Here is a 17,359-nt window from a genome sequence, read left to right on the forward strand (position 1 = left end):
TATTAAAGTAAATATGTCACAGAAATTTTCTACAGAAAAGAAAATCCTAACTAAGAGTCTTGAGCTTTTCCAGAATAGATCAGATATACCACAGATCACACTTACATCAGTTTTTACAAAATAGCATTTCATTTTCTTAGAAGTATGTGTGTGTGTGGGGGGGAGCAGTAGGGAAGACCGGGTACCACATTTTAAATATACTTAATGTTTGGGTCTAGCATGAGACAGTTTATAAGGACAGCAGTAACAAGAATATATTTGTTTATGGACAAAACAAATATATATACCTCTTTAACTTCAAACTTCAGTAGAAGATTAATGAGCTCCTCATTTGGGGCCTCAGCAACCTTTTTTATGTCTGACTCTTTCATACTTTTACCAGTCTGTGTGTCTCCATCCTCAGCATCAAAATACTCATCATCAGACTCTAAAAGAAGAAGACAATTGACTTGAGAGAATGTCCATCGAAAACTGCATAAAACACTCAAACTGAAATCTCTCAAATGTAAAATTCATTTATTAGACATAACCTTCATATTCAGAATCAGAATATAGCTTCTTTCTAAGTCTCACAGAGTGACTCAACCTGGCATTGGGATAATCATATATAAAATCAGGGTTTCCCTGGTGGCGCAGTGGTTGAGAGTCCGCCTGCCGATGCAGGGGACACGGGTTCGTGCCCCGGTCCGGGAAAATCCCACATGCCGCGGAGTGGCTGGGCCCGTGAGCCATGGCCGCTGAGCCTGCGCGTCTGGAGCCTGTGCTCCGCAACGGGAGAGGCCACAACAGTGAGAGGCCCGTGTACCGCAAAAAAAAAAAAAAAAAAAAAAAAAAAAATCCAACAGCCCTTCTATTTTCTTCTTCAACACTTCTGATTGTTTTTCACTTTAGTTTATTCATTCAATTATCAAGAAAATATTTACTGGGTATCATCTATCACACATCCATCTGTACCAGCTACTAAGGACACCAGGGTGGCCAGGACAGACATTATCCTTTACCTCATAAAGTTTACATTCTAGTTCAAAATCAAAAAAGATCAGTTAGACCAGAGATAGAGTAAAGAATCAAGTAGAGATTGGGGGGGAAAAAGCAGCTTATTTAGAATCTTAAACACTGTCAATCACAAAAATACTTTTATTCAAACAAAGAAACTTGGCCTTAAATAAAAATAAATGACTCGAAGTCTCACAGTTGGTTAGGAGCACAACTGGAAATAAAGCCAGTAAATTACTATAACACTTTCACAATTCCTTTATTTTCTGAAAAGTTTATCTCTAGGTTTGGTTTAATAAAGAACATTTTACCTTCCTCACCTGATTCCACTCCATTTAGCAACAATGGCGTACCAAGTAGGCCTTTTGTCCTAGCTGGTGTAATAGGAATTGAGGATACCTAGAAAATAATATAAAAAGTTTTCTAAACATACTAATTTAGCAGGATTAAATGTACATAAATGAGAGAAATACTGAAAAAGTAATAGAGGATAGAGAGAGATGGAAAGACACATACACAGCACACAAATATTCCAACAAAGAACGTTATGCAGTCAACTAACTAATGGCTGGCTGGAGTTCACTTATTATTAAGACCACCACCTGCATTTACAAGGGTAGAGCCATGTAAAACTCTAGTAGGTAAGTCTACCTGTCATTGTGTGGCATTCAGTTGCTGTCTATTACAATATTAATTATACATCTTTTTGACAAGTTCCTCGAAAATGGTATCGACATTAGTTGGCTCTCAAATTTCATTTCAAAGTAAATGGAAGTCCAACATTCATGTGGTAAAGATCAATTCCAAGTAAAGTGATCTAGAACTTTTAAGTCTAACATATAATTGCAACATTTTAAAGAAGATTTCTATATTTAGCTTTATTTAAAACACATTTCCTAAATTTGAAAAACATTTTTCCTTTATGTATCTTTCTTTCCGTTATTCCCTATAACAGACTTTCTACCACCACTCCAAAACGAAAATAGGCTACAGTCTTTATTTATTCAATGCCATATGCAGTTCTGTACAGAATCAACCACATTAAACCTCAAAAATGTACCAAATAAATGAAACTGGCCCTAAACAATATTGAAAAACAAAACAGCTCACAAAAAGATGGGAAAAAATCACCATATATACAAATATAAAGATATTTAGCATTTTTATTATCTCCATTTACCTGTCTCTCTGGAGACTGTGCAGATGATTTCTGTGGCAAGGGTATACTGTTAATCAAATGTAGCATGTCTTTCATCTTCTGATCAGAAATTCTCACGTGCATCAGAGGAAGCCCTCCAGATACTTTAAATCTAAAAACATAATTAATTCAACTATAAGGTTTCAAGGTCCAGCTTCTCTATACTATGGAGGTGGGGAAGGGAATGGAGAAGAGACTACATTCTGGGGTCAAAGTTACTTTGGATATGTTTTAATCTAATTACACTAATGCCTCAACATTGTCAGGGAATGGGAAGTTCTATGTAAGCCAAGTTTTGTATCCTTCTTAAGCAGCCAAACCTTAAGTTAACTAATTTTTAGGAAGACATTTTCAAATACAAACTATCAATGTTTTAAAACCTAAAACACTATACAGAACATTTCCTGGTATCAAAGATTTCTCATTCTAAACATCAAAGAGTATCTACCCCATCATTCTCTATCCCCTCACCTCCCATTATTTCCTTTCATAGCATTTATCAGCATCTGACATAGCATACGTATACTTGTTTATTTTATGTCTCCTCTGGTTAAAATATAAGCTCCATGAGAAGGGTATCTGTTTTACTCACTGCTGAATCACTGTTGTGCTTTCATCAAGTGCTTACTTTTCAGCATGTGCTTTTCTGCTTCCCTATTACACCTAACTGCCTGGGTTTGCTTGTCCTAATAACTTTGTGGTAGCTATCTGCTGCTCATAAAGCTCTTTCAGGTTGTTTATCTTTGACTTCCTAACTAAGCTGTGAATATCTCAAGTTGACAGATGCCTAACTACTAAACGAAGAATGATTTTTCTGTATAATGCAACCACTAATGTTCAAAAGAGGCCAGTTAGCTGTTCCTACCTCAAAGGATTGAACTTTCTGTGAAAGTACTCTGTAAATTGAAAATCGCTGTAAAAATGTGAGATGCTTCTTTATTATTTCTGAAACATTGCATAAAACTAATATCATCCCAAATAGAGGGACTAGATAAACCCTCCCAACTAAAATAACTAAAAAAATGGACAAAATATGTGAAACAACTCTTTCAAAGACACTGGACATCAGTCAACAAAGGAAAGTTGAAATATGGGAAACAAATGACTAAAGTCATACAAATACCCAGTCTACTGAATGAAGAGTTTCAAAATGTGTAGGGTACAGTTAAGCAGCATTTCAAGGGAAATTTAAAGCACTAAATGCCTGTATTAGAAAAGAAGAAAGGTCTCAATTGAATGGTCTCAGCTTCCATCTTAAGAAACTAGGAGAGTAAAACAAATGAAACCCAAAGTAAGCAAAACAAAAAAGCAATACTGTATGTGAGAGTGGAAATCAACGAAATAAAAAACAAATACAATAGAGAAAATATTTGAAACCAAAAGCTGGTTCTTTCAGAAGATCAACAAACTGATAAACCTCTAACCAGACTGATCAGAAAAAAAAGAGAAAAGGCACAAGTTACTAATATCAAGAGTGAGAGAAACAGCAACACTACAAATTTTCCAGGTATTAAAAAGGTAAGATGGAAATATTATAAACAATTTTAAAACAATAAACTCAACAACTAAGACGTGAAAGACAAACTTTTTCATTGCAATGCAAGCTATCAAAGATCACTCAAAAAAACAGATAATCTGAACAGCCCTATATCTATTAAAGAAATTGAATTTAAGTTAAAGAAACTTAATTTGTAGTTAAAAACCCTCCCCCAAAAAATAAAACTCCAGGCCCAGGTGGCTTCACAGGCGAATTCTACCAAACATATAAGAGACAAAAATACCAATATAGCGTATTAAATGTCAACAATACTTCAACAAAGCTGTTTTTAAGAAGGCAGCAGATAATTTCAAAATTATCTACTTAAATTCAAAATTCAGTTTCTACTTTCCATTCCATTAGATTATTCTCAAGATTTTATATGGTTCCATAATCAAAAGAGCCTATACTTTTTGAAGATTTTATATTTCAATATTGAACCTTGAATTCAATCCATTCAAAAACAGGGATAACCAACTTTCACAAAACGTAAAAGCCCAAGTACTTCTGAAATAAGAGAGGTGATATATAATTCAAATAAACATTTCCTTAAAAATGTATTTCTGCTGTAAGATAATCATTATTTTTTTCTGTCCTTCAGAAATCTAGCTTTGCTTTCTTAAAATTCAGTAACTGATGTAGATATATTTCACCTTGTTGATTTTATAATATAAAGGAAACGCATACATTACCTAGCCATTCTAATGTCTTTTTCCACCATTGCCTTGGCCAACTCAACATGAATATCCATGGGTTGCAATATATGCATAGTTGATGGATGCTGAAATCGACACTTTTTCCAGTTTTCATCTTAAAAAAATTTTTTCAATTAAATGATTAGTTTTTATTTATTAATTAGTTTTAGATTATCAGATGTTCTATGGAAAAGTAACCTATTAGAAAATAATTAACAAATATATTCAATGATGACTTTTACTTCTTTCAACATACAAGCTAAATGACCTATATTTTTTAACACAGATTGACAAAAGTCAAAGACTATGATATAAAAATAATTCTAAACATTTATTTGAAGAACGTTTTCTAATAACATCTTACATTTTAAAACAAACAGGGAAAAAAACCTAAGAATTTACTGCCTTGATTCCAGAATTAGAGATCAAGGTTGGGGGGTTGCAGTGAAAAAAGGAAAAAACAGGGAAAAAAAGACAAGAAAAAAAGAGGTTTCTGGGGGTCCTAAATGCAATAATTCTAAAGCAAAAATGAGTTTTATCAAGCAAGATTTTATGACAAAAAAGTGTAACAGTCACTTTTCTTCCAAATAAGAAGGTTCCAAAGACAGACTTCCAATGACTGAAAGAACTCTACATAGATCTTAACTGATGGCAATGAATGAACATCTTTTATTGCTTATAATTCAAACAATTATTATTAAGTACATACAAAAGAAAAGGCAGCTTTAATGGTCTGTATAGGTACTTCTCTTCAAGGAATTAATAGGCTCAATCTATAAAACTATGTAGAGCCTTATATATTTACATTTTAATAAATCTCATCACTCCCACTATAGTATACACTCTGCACACAGAAACTATGTTGTTTCCTCCAGTGACCTACCACAGAGTGATATACTCAAGGATATTTTGCAAACACTTATTATTGCTTCTAGAAACTAAAGAAATACAGAGAACCAACAATCTTCATTTAAGCAGTAGAAACCACCAAAGCTTTTGGAAAATAATTAAATTCACTACTTTTAGGGTTTAAAGGCTATATCCATACTTCTCAGGTATCTACAAAAGTAAAAAACATACTACTACTCACATTAAGACTAGGCTAATAGTAAAATATTTAAAAATAAAGGCAGCAAGGGAAAACAACATTGAGACATCCCAAACACACTGGGACAGAGGAACATGAGCCAACTGAAACTTCTATTCTGTATTCTGGGCAGCTTTATGTCACTTTAAAAAAAAACAGGCAGTGACTGGACTTAGATTCAAATGGTACTAAGTACCCTAAGATGAATAGCCACATCTCTCTTTGTAATTATAACAAAGATTTTCACTGATGGGCTCCTATTTGGTTCTCTTAAGTGACCAACAGTATATGTGCTCAAAATGTTATCAGGGTTGATATACATGTAAACATGCATATCTATTTACCAACACTACTCAACATAATTTCAAGATCCTGAAAACTGAGCAACAGTTTACCTGCTCTTGCAAAGAGTAGTTGCACACTTTTTATTTCCACATCAAACTTGTCATATGCCTTATCCATTATTTCTTCCAGAGATGAATTACTAGTTTTCTGCAAACCTTGATCTTTACTGTTAAGCTGAAATGGAGAAAAACTTTCAATTTTTTTAACAGAAAAATCTTTATATCAACATACTTTAGTTGTGTTTTCTTAAAGCCTAAATAAAATTAAAACATTGCCTTTAGTGAATTCATATTTTGCTTAATTTTCTAATAATTATTAGCAAATATTTTATTAGGAATATACCATTTCAGCATACATCTCTATTACATTTGGGTAACAGGTGCTCAGCACATTTAAATTAATGACAAGATGAGTTACACAGCTGTCTATCTCAAATAACCCGTCTAGACATGCGACTCTTCCTGGCTCTCAGGAGTTGTCACCACTTGTGGCTCAAGCTTCCCTACCAGCTATCCTAAACTCTTCACCATGAAACAGAAAGTTTTATTCCTTCCTCTCCTCACTATATAACTAGAATAATTAGGCCATTAGAATTCAGCTCCAATCTCGACTTGCTTTTCCCTCTTCCTAAAGGAAACAAGGATCAATTCAGGACTACATTTTTTGAAATCTTCACTTTTTCTCAGAAGACTGGATTTCTAGGAGGTTCAACACCCAAACCCTTAGAGTTCTCGTACCCTATTTAGTTGATGTCAGTGATTTAACAAACATATATTCATATCTGTATAATTTTCTATTCTCAAGACATATAAATTAACAAAGAAAACTATGTAATTGGATTCTGGAAACCTAGGAGTGCTTGAAAACTAGGAGTGCTTCTCTCTAATTAGAAAAAGACAGCAGTAAGCCAGTCCTCAATGTCAGATCATCCACCATTTCAGAAAATGTTTTTTTTTTTAATAGCGGTAAGATACATACAAACTACACAATCTAAGCTAGGCTTGACAAAATGCTAACAAGAAATAAGTCTAGGTTTAGTTTAAGTGAACTCTGAGGGAAAAACAGCATACTGTCAGACAGTTAGCTACTAAACTGAGCAAAAATGAGCAGACAGAAATGCATATACACCTACCTGAAATGTACCAAAATCTAAGATGAGAAGATCTGACTTTTCATGGTGGAAACCTGTCTGTGGAACTATTAGATATGAGGGCTTCAGATTTATCCTTAAATCAAGAACTTTTCGGGTTTCAATAATATGTGTAAGTCCTAAAAGAAGAAAAAGAAATGATGAAAGATTATGCAGTCAAATTGAAATATGTAATCATATTATTAACAATGAGAATAAGAAGATCACTTGAAAAATATGTTGGAGAAGTTCTTTTCACAGATTAGATTCTCCATTCAGCATGAAAGGTGAAATTGCATATGGTCAATGAGAAACAATCATATCGCATAATATAATAAACCCAACACAGCTAGTATTTTAGCCAGAGATAGAAAAATTCATTATTTCTTTAGTTAAGTAACCAGATACAGTAGGTGGCTTAAGATTAGAGGCCATAATGCACAAAAGTATGTATCTTTAAAACTTGATTCACACACAGTACGGTGAACAGTCGCTTAAGAACTGAGAAAGGGACGTTTTCCAGCTCAAGTTCACTCTGCAGCACAGGTTCCTGAAGGTAACAGCAGACAGAATCATCTGTGCCCCATATTATTCTCTTTCTCACCCAGTCTGGCAGGTATATTTGACAAAAAACTACCCACACTATTTTAAACATAGTATTTACATTAGAAGAGCAAAAAATTTTGAGAGTTTAGATGACATTTATGCAGTCAAATTCTTTACCTGTAGCTGTTCTCTCTTTAATTTCTTCCAGCTTCATCAATGTAGCTGATGTTATTTGCTCAAGATCTAATCCCCTATTTGACTGAAAGAATTCAACCACTGCATTGATGGTTTTCTGTAAAATCATTTAAAATATAAACAAGTTATACAGAGTACTTTCTATATTACAAAATTTAAGGTTTCAGTTTAATTCTAATCAACTCTGGCTCTGAACTGAGGTGGTACCTCCAAAGACAATCTACCCTACTACATCTCCCTCTGGAGTGAAAGGGAACCTGAAAAAAGGTATAGCCCACTTCACCTTATTGGAAAGGCAACAAATGTGTGCATATCGTTAAGGTGACCTTAAGTATGTTCTACGGTATCATGTTGATGTAGCAATGGGGCATTACTTCTAGACTTAGCCTCCAGATTAGAAGGTGAAACTCCACCTCTCTATACTGCAACTGGATTCTCCTGCACTTTGAAGTTTAGAGAGGAAATAAGAAAGCTGTTCAGTCCTTACCTACACCCAAAACTTGAACTTAATTCAGACATTTTGCAAGAAAGAATGAGTTCTGGGCATTGGATGTACAATGGTGTGAATGTACTTAACCCTAATGAACTATACACTTAAAAAATGGCTAAGATGGGAAATTATGTGCTCTGTATTTTACCACAATTTAAATTTAAAAAAATTTTTTTTAAAAATCACAGAATACAGTAAGTTCTGCCTCCCACCCACACTGTGAATTTACTTCTAAACTGTACAGTAAAAATAAGTCAGGGATCTCAATGACAGAGTGGGGCCAACCTACAAGTGATGGAACGAGTGATGCTCAAGATGAGTTAAGAGAGTCTGAATAAAGATGGAGCTACAGATACAGAACTGGAACCAGCATTTTAAACAGCAAAGAAATGGCAATGCTTTTTTCTCACGTGAACAGTATCTAAAATTCTTTCATTTGCTGCTAAAGCTCTTTAAATTGGTTCCAAACATTGAAGAGAAAGGGAAAATAAGCAAAAAGAAACCAGAGTAGGAAACTGGTGTGTAGTTATTTGTCAGTAGTTAGCCAGTATAATAAACACAGACTTCTTTAAGGGTATATTACTTTTTTAAAAAATTTAACATAAGCATACAGTAGAAAAAAATATGTAGCATATGAAAAATCAAAATTAACTGCTAAACATGTATTGCTCTTTAATCAAGAAAAAAGTGTCAGTAAACTGAGCTGCTAAGTAAATTAAGGTTAAATATGAAAAGGAAAAAAGAAGAAAACCATATGTCAGAAGCATAAGACGTGTTTAATAAGGATTCACTTTCTCCTTGTACTCACAGCATCGTAGATGACCTCCACAGGCTGAGACTGAAAAACCAGAGTCTGGTCAGCAGTACTATTCTCTGGATTGGTTTCAAATTCAATTTTAAGCAAGGATGATGCAGTATCGCCAATTGAAGCCACAAGTGATGGTACAATATCTTGCTGTCTCAGACCTGTTATATACCAGTGTTCTAATTTTGCTTCCACCCTACAATCCAATGTGGAAAAAAGAAGTATTACAAATAAGATCCTTGTAATATAATAAGTTAAAATACAAATTTCCCTTTTAAAAAACTCCTTTGAGAGCCAGGACCATGCCCATCACCCAGAGTTGAAGTCCAAACTCCGTAGCCTGGAATTTAATTACCCACACAATCTGGGGCTTTTTTCAAAATCCCCAATCCACAATCTGGGGATTTGGTTTATTTTTTTATTCTCCTTATCCTCATGAAAAATCCGCTTTGGCCAACTGCCGCATGAATACATGCTACATGGAATACATGCTCATGGAACTCATCTCCCTATTTCATGCCACCCTGCACACTCTCCTCCCTTATCCTTGCATCTGTTGGTCCTTTCCATTCAGTTAGCCTAAGCCCCAGATCTCCAAGCCGAAATTATTCCCTTCTACAACTGAGCTTGTGTAGCATTAACCCTAAGGTATTTCACATTACAGAACCTTCTTACTTATGAGCTCTCAAATATTATACAGATCTTAAATCAACTTTTTGTTTCCTCTCTTATCAACTACAGCATAAACATCTTGAAAACAGAAAGGTATTGTTTCTATGCATAGCCTTCATAGTAACAAATCTATGAATTAAACAGTATACAAGAAATATTTGTGAAGGAAAAAAGGAAGGGGAGAACAAATGATGAGCTCCTCACATAGTTCCGTAACAAAACAAACTCTAATATAAAATGACTATCTTCACACACAAAAGGAAAAGAAATTAGAGACAAACTACTATTAATCAGGTTTTTTTCATGCTAAGTAACACTATATTTTTTTGGCCTGAAGTCAAACGTAGAAATAAAAATTAAAATAATAAGTTTTTAAAACTTACTTAAGTGCTTGTGCTCCTGGTCGCTGAGATACTTGGATGCCAAGGCCAATTATCTGAATTTTCAGTATTTCTGGAATATTTCTGTTTTCTCTTATTGTAACAGAGGTGCTTACTAACTTCAGTGCCACAATATAAGCAACATACTAAATGAAAGAATGAATGAAAATGGTTAAATTTTAAGTAATTTTTTCATTTCTTCATATTTAAATCTGTTAAATTATAAAATGATCTAAAAAACGTATGTTCATTGTAAAAAAAGAACATTAGAAAACTCAATATAAAATTGCTTGCTCAAATAGGACATTTACAAAAGATTCAAAATTAATTTCTCTTAGTTTTAAAGGTAATAAAAATGAAATCTGATAAAATATTTTGTGACCTAAAGATTCAATTCAGCAGCTTTCACTAAAGCAAATTAATTCAAACCAATCCTCCAGCTCAAAAACTGAACAAAATAAAAAGAATATCTGCTTGATGACTTTGGAGAGTTAGTAAGACACTGAGAAAAAAAAAATTCTGCCCCCAAAATTGATAGGTCAATAATACAGGTAGGACAGATAACTAGAGAGATGATTCTCATCAAACCACACAAGAAGAGAAGTAACGAACAAAGAATCTATGAAAGAGTCAGAAAACAATTAACAAAATGTAAATAGTAAACCCTTATCTCTCAGTAGTTACTTTAAATGTAAATGAATTAAATTCTCCAATCAAAAGACACAGACTGACAGAATGGATTTTTTTTTAAAAAGAAGATACAATGATCTGCTGCCTATAAGAGACTCACTTTAGCTTTAAGGCCACACACAGACTGAGAGTGAAGGGATGGAAAAAGATATTTCAAGCAAACATTAACCAAAAAAGACAGAGTAGCTATATTTACATCAGAAAAAAAAATAGACTTTAAGTTAAAAATAGTCAGAAGAGACAAAGAAGGTCAGTATATAATGATAAAGGGGTCAATCCATCAAGAAGAGGTAACAACTGTAAATATGCTATGCACCCACTGGAGCACCTAAATATATAAATCAAATACTAACAGAACCAAAAGAAATAGACAGCAATAAAATATTAGTTGGGGACTCCATTCTCAACAAAACAGATATCATCCAGACAGAATCAATAAGGAAACAATGGATTTGAATAACACTACATGCCAAATGGACCTAAGAGACATAGAGAGAAATGCCACCAAACAGCAGCAGAATAAATACTCTTCTGGAATAAATGGAATATTTTCTAGGATAGATCATACATTAGACGACAAATAAGTCTCAAAATATTCAAGAAGATACACATTATATCAAGTGTCTTTCCAATCACAATGAAATGAAACTAGAAATCAGTAATAATAATAAAACTACAAAATTCACAAATACATGGAAATTAAACAACACACTCCTGAACACACTCCTGGATCAAGGAAGAAATCAAAAGGGAAAATAAATAGTATCATGAGACAAACAAAAATGGGAACAGGGCTTCCCTGGTGGCGCAGCGGTTGAGAGTCCGCCTGCCGATGCAGGGGACACGGGTTCGTGCCCCGGTCTGGGAAGATCCCACATGCCCCGGAGCGGCTGGGCCCATAAGCCATGGCCGCTGAGCCTGCGCATCCGGAGCCTGTGCTCCGCAACAGGAGAGGCCACAACAGTGAGAGGCCCGTGTATCGCAAAAAAAAAAAAAGAAAAAAAAATGGGAACACAACATACCAAACTTACTGGATGCGGCAAAAGCGGTTTTAAGAGGAAAGTTTATAGTGATGAACGCCTACATCAAGAAAAAAGAAAAATCTCAAGTAAACAACCTAAATTTACACCTCAAAGAACGATGAAAGAACAAACTAGGCCCAAAGTTAGAAGCATAAAGGAAATAATAAACATTACAGCAGAAATAAATGAAAAAGAGAATACAACAGAAAAACGGAAACACAGTGGAGATTAACAAAACCAACAGTTGGTTCTTTGAAAAGAAAAGCAAAACTGACAAACCTTTAGATAGAATAACAAAAAAAAGAGAACACATATAAATAAAATTATAAATTAAAGAAGAAACATTACAACTGATACCACAAAAATACCAAAGACCATAAGAGTGATTACTATGAACAGCTATCCACCACCAAATTGGAAAACCTAGAAGAAATTGATCAATTCTGAGAAACATAATCTACCAAGAATGAATCATGAAAGAAAATCTGAATAAACCAATAATGAAGGAGATTGAATGAGTAATTTAAAATATCCCAAGAAAAAGAAGCCCAGGACCAAATGTTTTCACTGGTGAATTCTATCAAACATTTAAAGAATCTACACCAATCCTCTCAAACTCCTCAAAAAAACAGAAGAGTAGGAATACTCCCAAACTCATTTTACAAGTCAAGCATTACCCTGATATCAAAGCCAGAAAAGGACACTATGAGAAAAGAAAACTATAGGCCAATATCACTGGTAAACACAGATACAAAAATTCTCAACAAAATATTATCAAACCAAATTCGGCAGCACAGTAAAAAGATCATATACCATAATCATCTAGGATTCATCTCTGGGATATAAGGATGGTTCAACATATGAAAAGAAATTAATGTAATATATCACATGAATAAAAAGATAAAAATCACATGACTATCTCAGTAGATTCAGAAAAAGCATTTGACAAAATTCTACAGCCATTCATAATAAAAACTCTCAATAAACTGGGTATAGAAGGAATGTACCTCAACATAATAAAGGCCATATATGACAAGCCCACAGCTAACACCATACTCAATGTTGAAAGGTAAAAAGTTCTTCCCCAAGATCACAAACAAGAGAAGGGTGCCCACTCTCACCACTACCATTAAACATAGCATTTGAAGTCCTAGCCAGAGAAATAAGGCAAGAAAAAGAAACAAAATGCATCCAAATTGGAAAGGAAGAAGGAAAATTGCCTCTCTCTGTACATGATATGTCTTACATAGAGAAAATCCTAAAGACTCCACCAAAAAAAAGTTAGAACTAATGAAAAAATTCAGTAAAGTTGCAGGATACAAAATTAGCATACAAAAATCATTTGTGTTTCTATACACTAATTTAAAGAAAAATTTTAAGCAATCCCATTTACAACAGCAAAAAAACAATACAATAATTAGGAATAAATTTAACAAAGGAGGTGAAAGACATCTATACTGCAAACTATAAGACACTCATGAAAGAAACTGAAGAAAACATAAACAGAAAAGGTATGCTCTGTTTCTTGATTGGAAAAATTAATGCTTTTAAAAATGTACATACTACCCAAAGTAATCTACAGATTCAATGTAATCCCTACAAACTCCAATGGCATTTTGCATGGAACCACAAAAGACCCTGAATAGCAAAAGTAATCTTGAGAGGAAAAAAAAAACCCACAAAGCTAGACTAGGCATAACACTTCCTAATTTCAAACTATATTACAAAGCTATAGAAATCAAAACAATATTGTCCTGGCATTAAAACAGACACACAGACCAACAGAACATAATCGAGAGCACAGACATAAATCCATGCACATATGGTTAACTAATATTTGAAAAAAAACCCAAGAATACCCAATGGAGAAAAGATAGTCTCTTTATTAAATGGTGCGAGAAAAACTGGATATTCACGTGCAAAAGAATGAAACTGGTCCCCTAACTTTTTTTTAAATTCATTTATTTATGGCTGTGTTGGGTTTTCATTGCTGCACACAGGCCTTCCCTAGTTGTGGCGAGTGGGGGCTACTCTTCCTTGCGGTGCGCAGGTTTCTTATTGCGATGGCTTCTCTCTGTTGCAGAGCATGGGCTCTAGGCACGCGGGCTTCAGTAGTTGTGGCACGTGGGCTCAGTAGTTGTGGCTCACAAGCTCTAGAGCACAGGCTCAGTAGCTGTGGCGCATGGGTTTAGTTGCTCCGCAGCATGTGGGGTCTTCCTGGACCAGAGATCGAACCTGTGTCCCCTGCATTGGCAGGTGGATTCTTAACCACTGCACCACCAGGGAAGTCCCTGGTCCCCTATCTTACACCACTCACAAAAATTAACTAGAAATGGGTTAGCGACTTAAATGTAAGACCTGAAGCCATAACTCCTAGAAGAAAACACAGGGAAAAAGCTCCTTGACAGCAGTCTTGGCAATGATTTTATGGATATGACCCTGAAAGCAGAAGCAAGAAAAGCAAAAATAACTAAGCAGGACAACATCAAACTAAAAAGCTTCTGCATAGAAAAGGAAGCAACAAAATGAAAAGGCAACATACAGAATGGGAAAAAATATTTGTAAACCACATATTTGATAAGGGGTTAATAAGAAAAACATAAAAGGAACTCATACAACTCAATAGCAAGAATAATAATAATAATAATCCAATTAAAAATTGGGTGAAGGACCTGAATAGACATTTTTCCAAAGAGGATATTCAAATGGCCAACAGGTATATAAAAAGATGCTCAACATCACTAATCATCAGGGAAATGCAATTCAAAACCACAATGAGGGAGAAGATCAAGATGGCAGAGTAGGAGGATGTGAAATGAACTCAACTACCCAACATGAACACATCAAAATATGTCTACAGGGCTTCCCTGGTGGCACAGAGTTTGAGAGTCCGCCTGCTGATGCAGGGGACACGGGTTCGTGCCCCAGTCTGGGAAGATTCCATATGCCACAGAGCGGCTAGGCCTGTGAGCCATGGCCGCTGAGCCTGCGCATCCAGAGCCTGTGCTCCACAACAGGAGAGGCCACAACAGTGAGAGGCCCATGTACCGCCAAAAAAAAAATATGTCTACATGTAAACAATCCTCATTGAAAACTAACTGCAGACTGGCAAAAAGACTCCTGCAAAACCAAGGCTTTAAGAAAGACCCACATAGAATCAGGTAATAAGGGAAGTCTACTAGTAAAGGTAAATACATAGTAAAGGCTGAGGATCAATCAATTAAGCTATCATGGAGATGACAAGAAAAAAATTATAAAATCAACTATAACTACAACAATCAGTAAAGGGATAAACATGAAGATGTAAAATATGACATCAAAAACACAAAATGTGAAGGAGGGGAGAAAAAAATGTGTATCACTTAGAATGTGCTTGAGCTTAAATGACTTTCTATTTAGAACAAGTAAGTACAGTTATAGGTCAACATACGTGAACCTTGCGGTAACCAAAAGTCAAAAACCTACAACAGATATACAAAAAATACAGAGTAAGAACACAAGCATAGCACTAAAGAAAATCATCAAACCAAAAGGGAAGAAACTAAAAGAAGAACAGGGAAGAACTACAAAAACACTGGAAAATAAGTAACAAAAAGGCAATAAGTACACACCTATCAATAATTACTTTAAATGTTAATAGACTAAATGCTCCAATCAAAGACAAAGGATGGCTGATTGGATAAGAAAACAAGACCCATCTTTATGCTGCTTACAAGAAACTCACTTCAGAGCTAAAGACACACACAGACTGAAAGTGAGGGGATGGTAAAAGATATTTCACGCAAATGGAAATTACAAGATATGGAGGGGAGCAATACTCATATCAGAAAAAACAGACTTTGAAACAAAGTCTATTTAACAAAGACAAAGAAAGGCATTATATAATGAAAAAGAGATCAATACAAAAATATAATATAACACTCATTAACATATATACACCAAATACAGGAGCACCGAGATATATAAAACAAATATTAACAGACATAAAGGGAGAAACTGACAATAATACCATAATAGTAGGGGACTTTAACACTCCACTTACATCAATGGACAGATCATCTAGACAGAAAATCAATGAGGAAACAGTGGTCTTAAATGACACAACAGACCAGATGGACTTAATAGATATCTACAGGACATTCCATCCAAAAACAGAAAAATACACATTGTTTTCAAATGCACATGGAATGTTCTCCATGATATATCATATGCTAGCCCACAAAACAAGTCTCAACAAACTTAAGAGGACAGAAATCATATCAAGCAATTCTTCCAACCACAGTGGTATGAAACTAGAAATCAACTACAGGAAGCTAACAGGGACAAGCATGAACACATGGAGACTAAACAATATGCTATTAAAAAACCAAAAAGTCAATGAAGAAATCAAAGAGGAAATCATAAAGTATCTCCAGACAAATGAAAACAGAAATACAACTTTCCAAAATCTATGGCATGCAGTGAAAGCAGTTCTGAGACAGGTTTATATCAATACAGGCCTACCTTAAGAAATAAGAAAAATCTCAAATAACCAAACTTACCATCTAAAGTAATAAGAAAAAGAAGACATAAAGACCAAAGTCAGCAGAAGGAAGAACATAATAAAGACCAGAGAGGAAATAAATAAAATAGAGACCAATAACTGGGCTCACCAAGGTGAAAAGAGAGAACCCACACAAACAAAACAAGAAATGGAAGAGGAGAAATAACAACCATTATCACAGAAATGCAAAAAATCATAAGAGAATACTATGAACAGTTATATGCCAACAAATTGGACAATTTTTCTAGAAGAAACGGACAAATTCCTAGAAACATACAACCTTCCAAGACTGAATCAAGAAGAAACAGACAGAGATACACCAGAAATACAGCTACACGTGGAACAACTCCGACAGAACACCTACTGAATGCTGGCAGAAGGCCTCAGACCTCCCAAAAGGCAAGAAACTCCCCACATACCTGGGTAGGGCAAAGCAGAGAGATTCCCGCACAGAGGATCGGTGCCGACTGGCGCTCACCAGCCCGAGAGGCTTGTCTGCTCGCCCACCGGGGCAGGCGGCGCTGGGAGCTGAGGCTCGAGCTTCGGTCGGAGCGCGGAGAGAGGACTGGGGCTGGCGGCGTGAACACAGCCTGAAGGGGCTAATGCGCCGCAGCTAGCCGGGAGGGAGTCCGGGAAAAAGTCTGAACCTGCCGAAGAGGCAAGAGACTTTTTCTTCCCTCTTTGTTTCCTGGTGTGCGAGGAGAGGGGATTAAGAGCGCTGCTTAAAGGAGCTCCAGAGATGGGCGCGAGCCGCGGCTGAAAGCGCGGAGCCCAGAGATGGGCGTGGGACGCTGGGGCTGCTGCCACCGCCAAGAGGCCTGTGTGCGAGCGCAGGTCACTGTCCACGCCCCCCTTCCGGGGAGCCTGTGCAGCCAGTCACTGAGGGGATCCCGGGATCCAGGGACGGCTTCCCTGGGAGAACGCACGGTGCGCTTCGGGCTGGTGCAACGTCACGCCGGCCTCTGCTGCTGCAGGCTCGCCCTGCACTCCGTGCCCCCCCTCCCCCCCGGCCTGAGTGAGCCAGAGTCC

At 35.8% G+C, this 17,359-nt stretch overlaps 1 protein-coding gene across 2 annotated transcripts in view; it reads right to left on the minus strand.

Annotated features, from left to right (window-relative positions):
• Window positions 1–17,359, minus strand: part of VPS13C (vacuolar protein sorting 13 homolog C) — a 177,828-nt gene that overhangs the window by 98,684 nt on the left and 61,785 nt on the right. The window contains exons 17-25 of one of the 2 annotated variants that reach the window (XM_082618382.1): window positions 10,079–10,221; window positions 9,027–9,219; window positions 7,711–7,825; window positions 6,991–7,127; window positions 5,909–6,032; window positions 4,424–4,541; window positions 2,177–2,306; window positions 1,308–1,395; window positions 288–427 (exon numbers count right to left, since the gene is read on the minus strand). In XM_082618382.1, the coding sequence (XP_082474508.1) occupies window positions 288–427; window positions 1,308–1,395; window positions 2,177–2,306; window positions 4,424–4,541; window positions 5,909–6,032; window positions 6,991–7,127; window positions 7,711–7,825; window positions 9,027–9,219; window positions 10,079–10,221 (1,188 nt within the window). The remainder of the gene's footprint in view (window positions 1–287; window positions 428–1,307; window positions 1,396–2,176; window positions 2,307–4,423; window positions 4,542–5,908; window positions 6,033–6,990; window positions 7,128–7,710; window positions 7,826–9,026; window positions 9,220–10,078; window positions 10,222–17,359) is intronic. The other variant, XM_082618381.1, reaches the window with a different exon arrangement.

This window comes from Mesoplodon mirus (genome assembly GCF_964341445.2).
Source record: "Mesoplodon mirus genome assembly, chromosome: 4".
Classification (NCBI taxonomy): Eukaryota; Metazoa; Chordata; class Mammalia; order Artiodactyla; family Ziphiidae; genus Mesoplodon; species Mesoplodon mirus.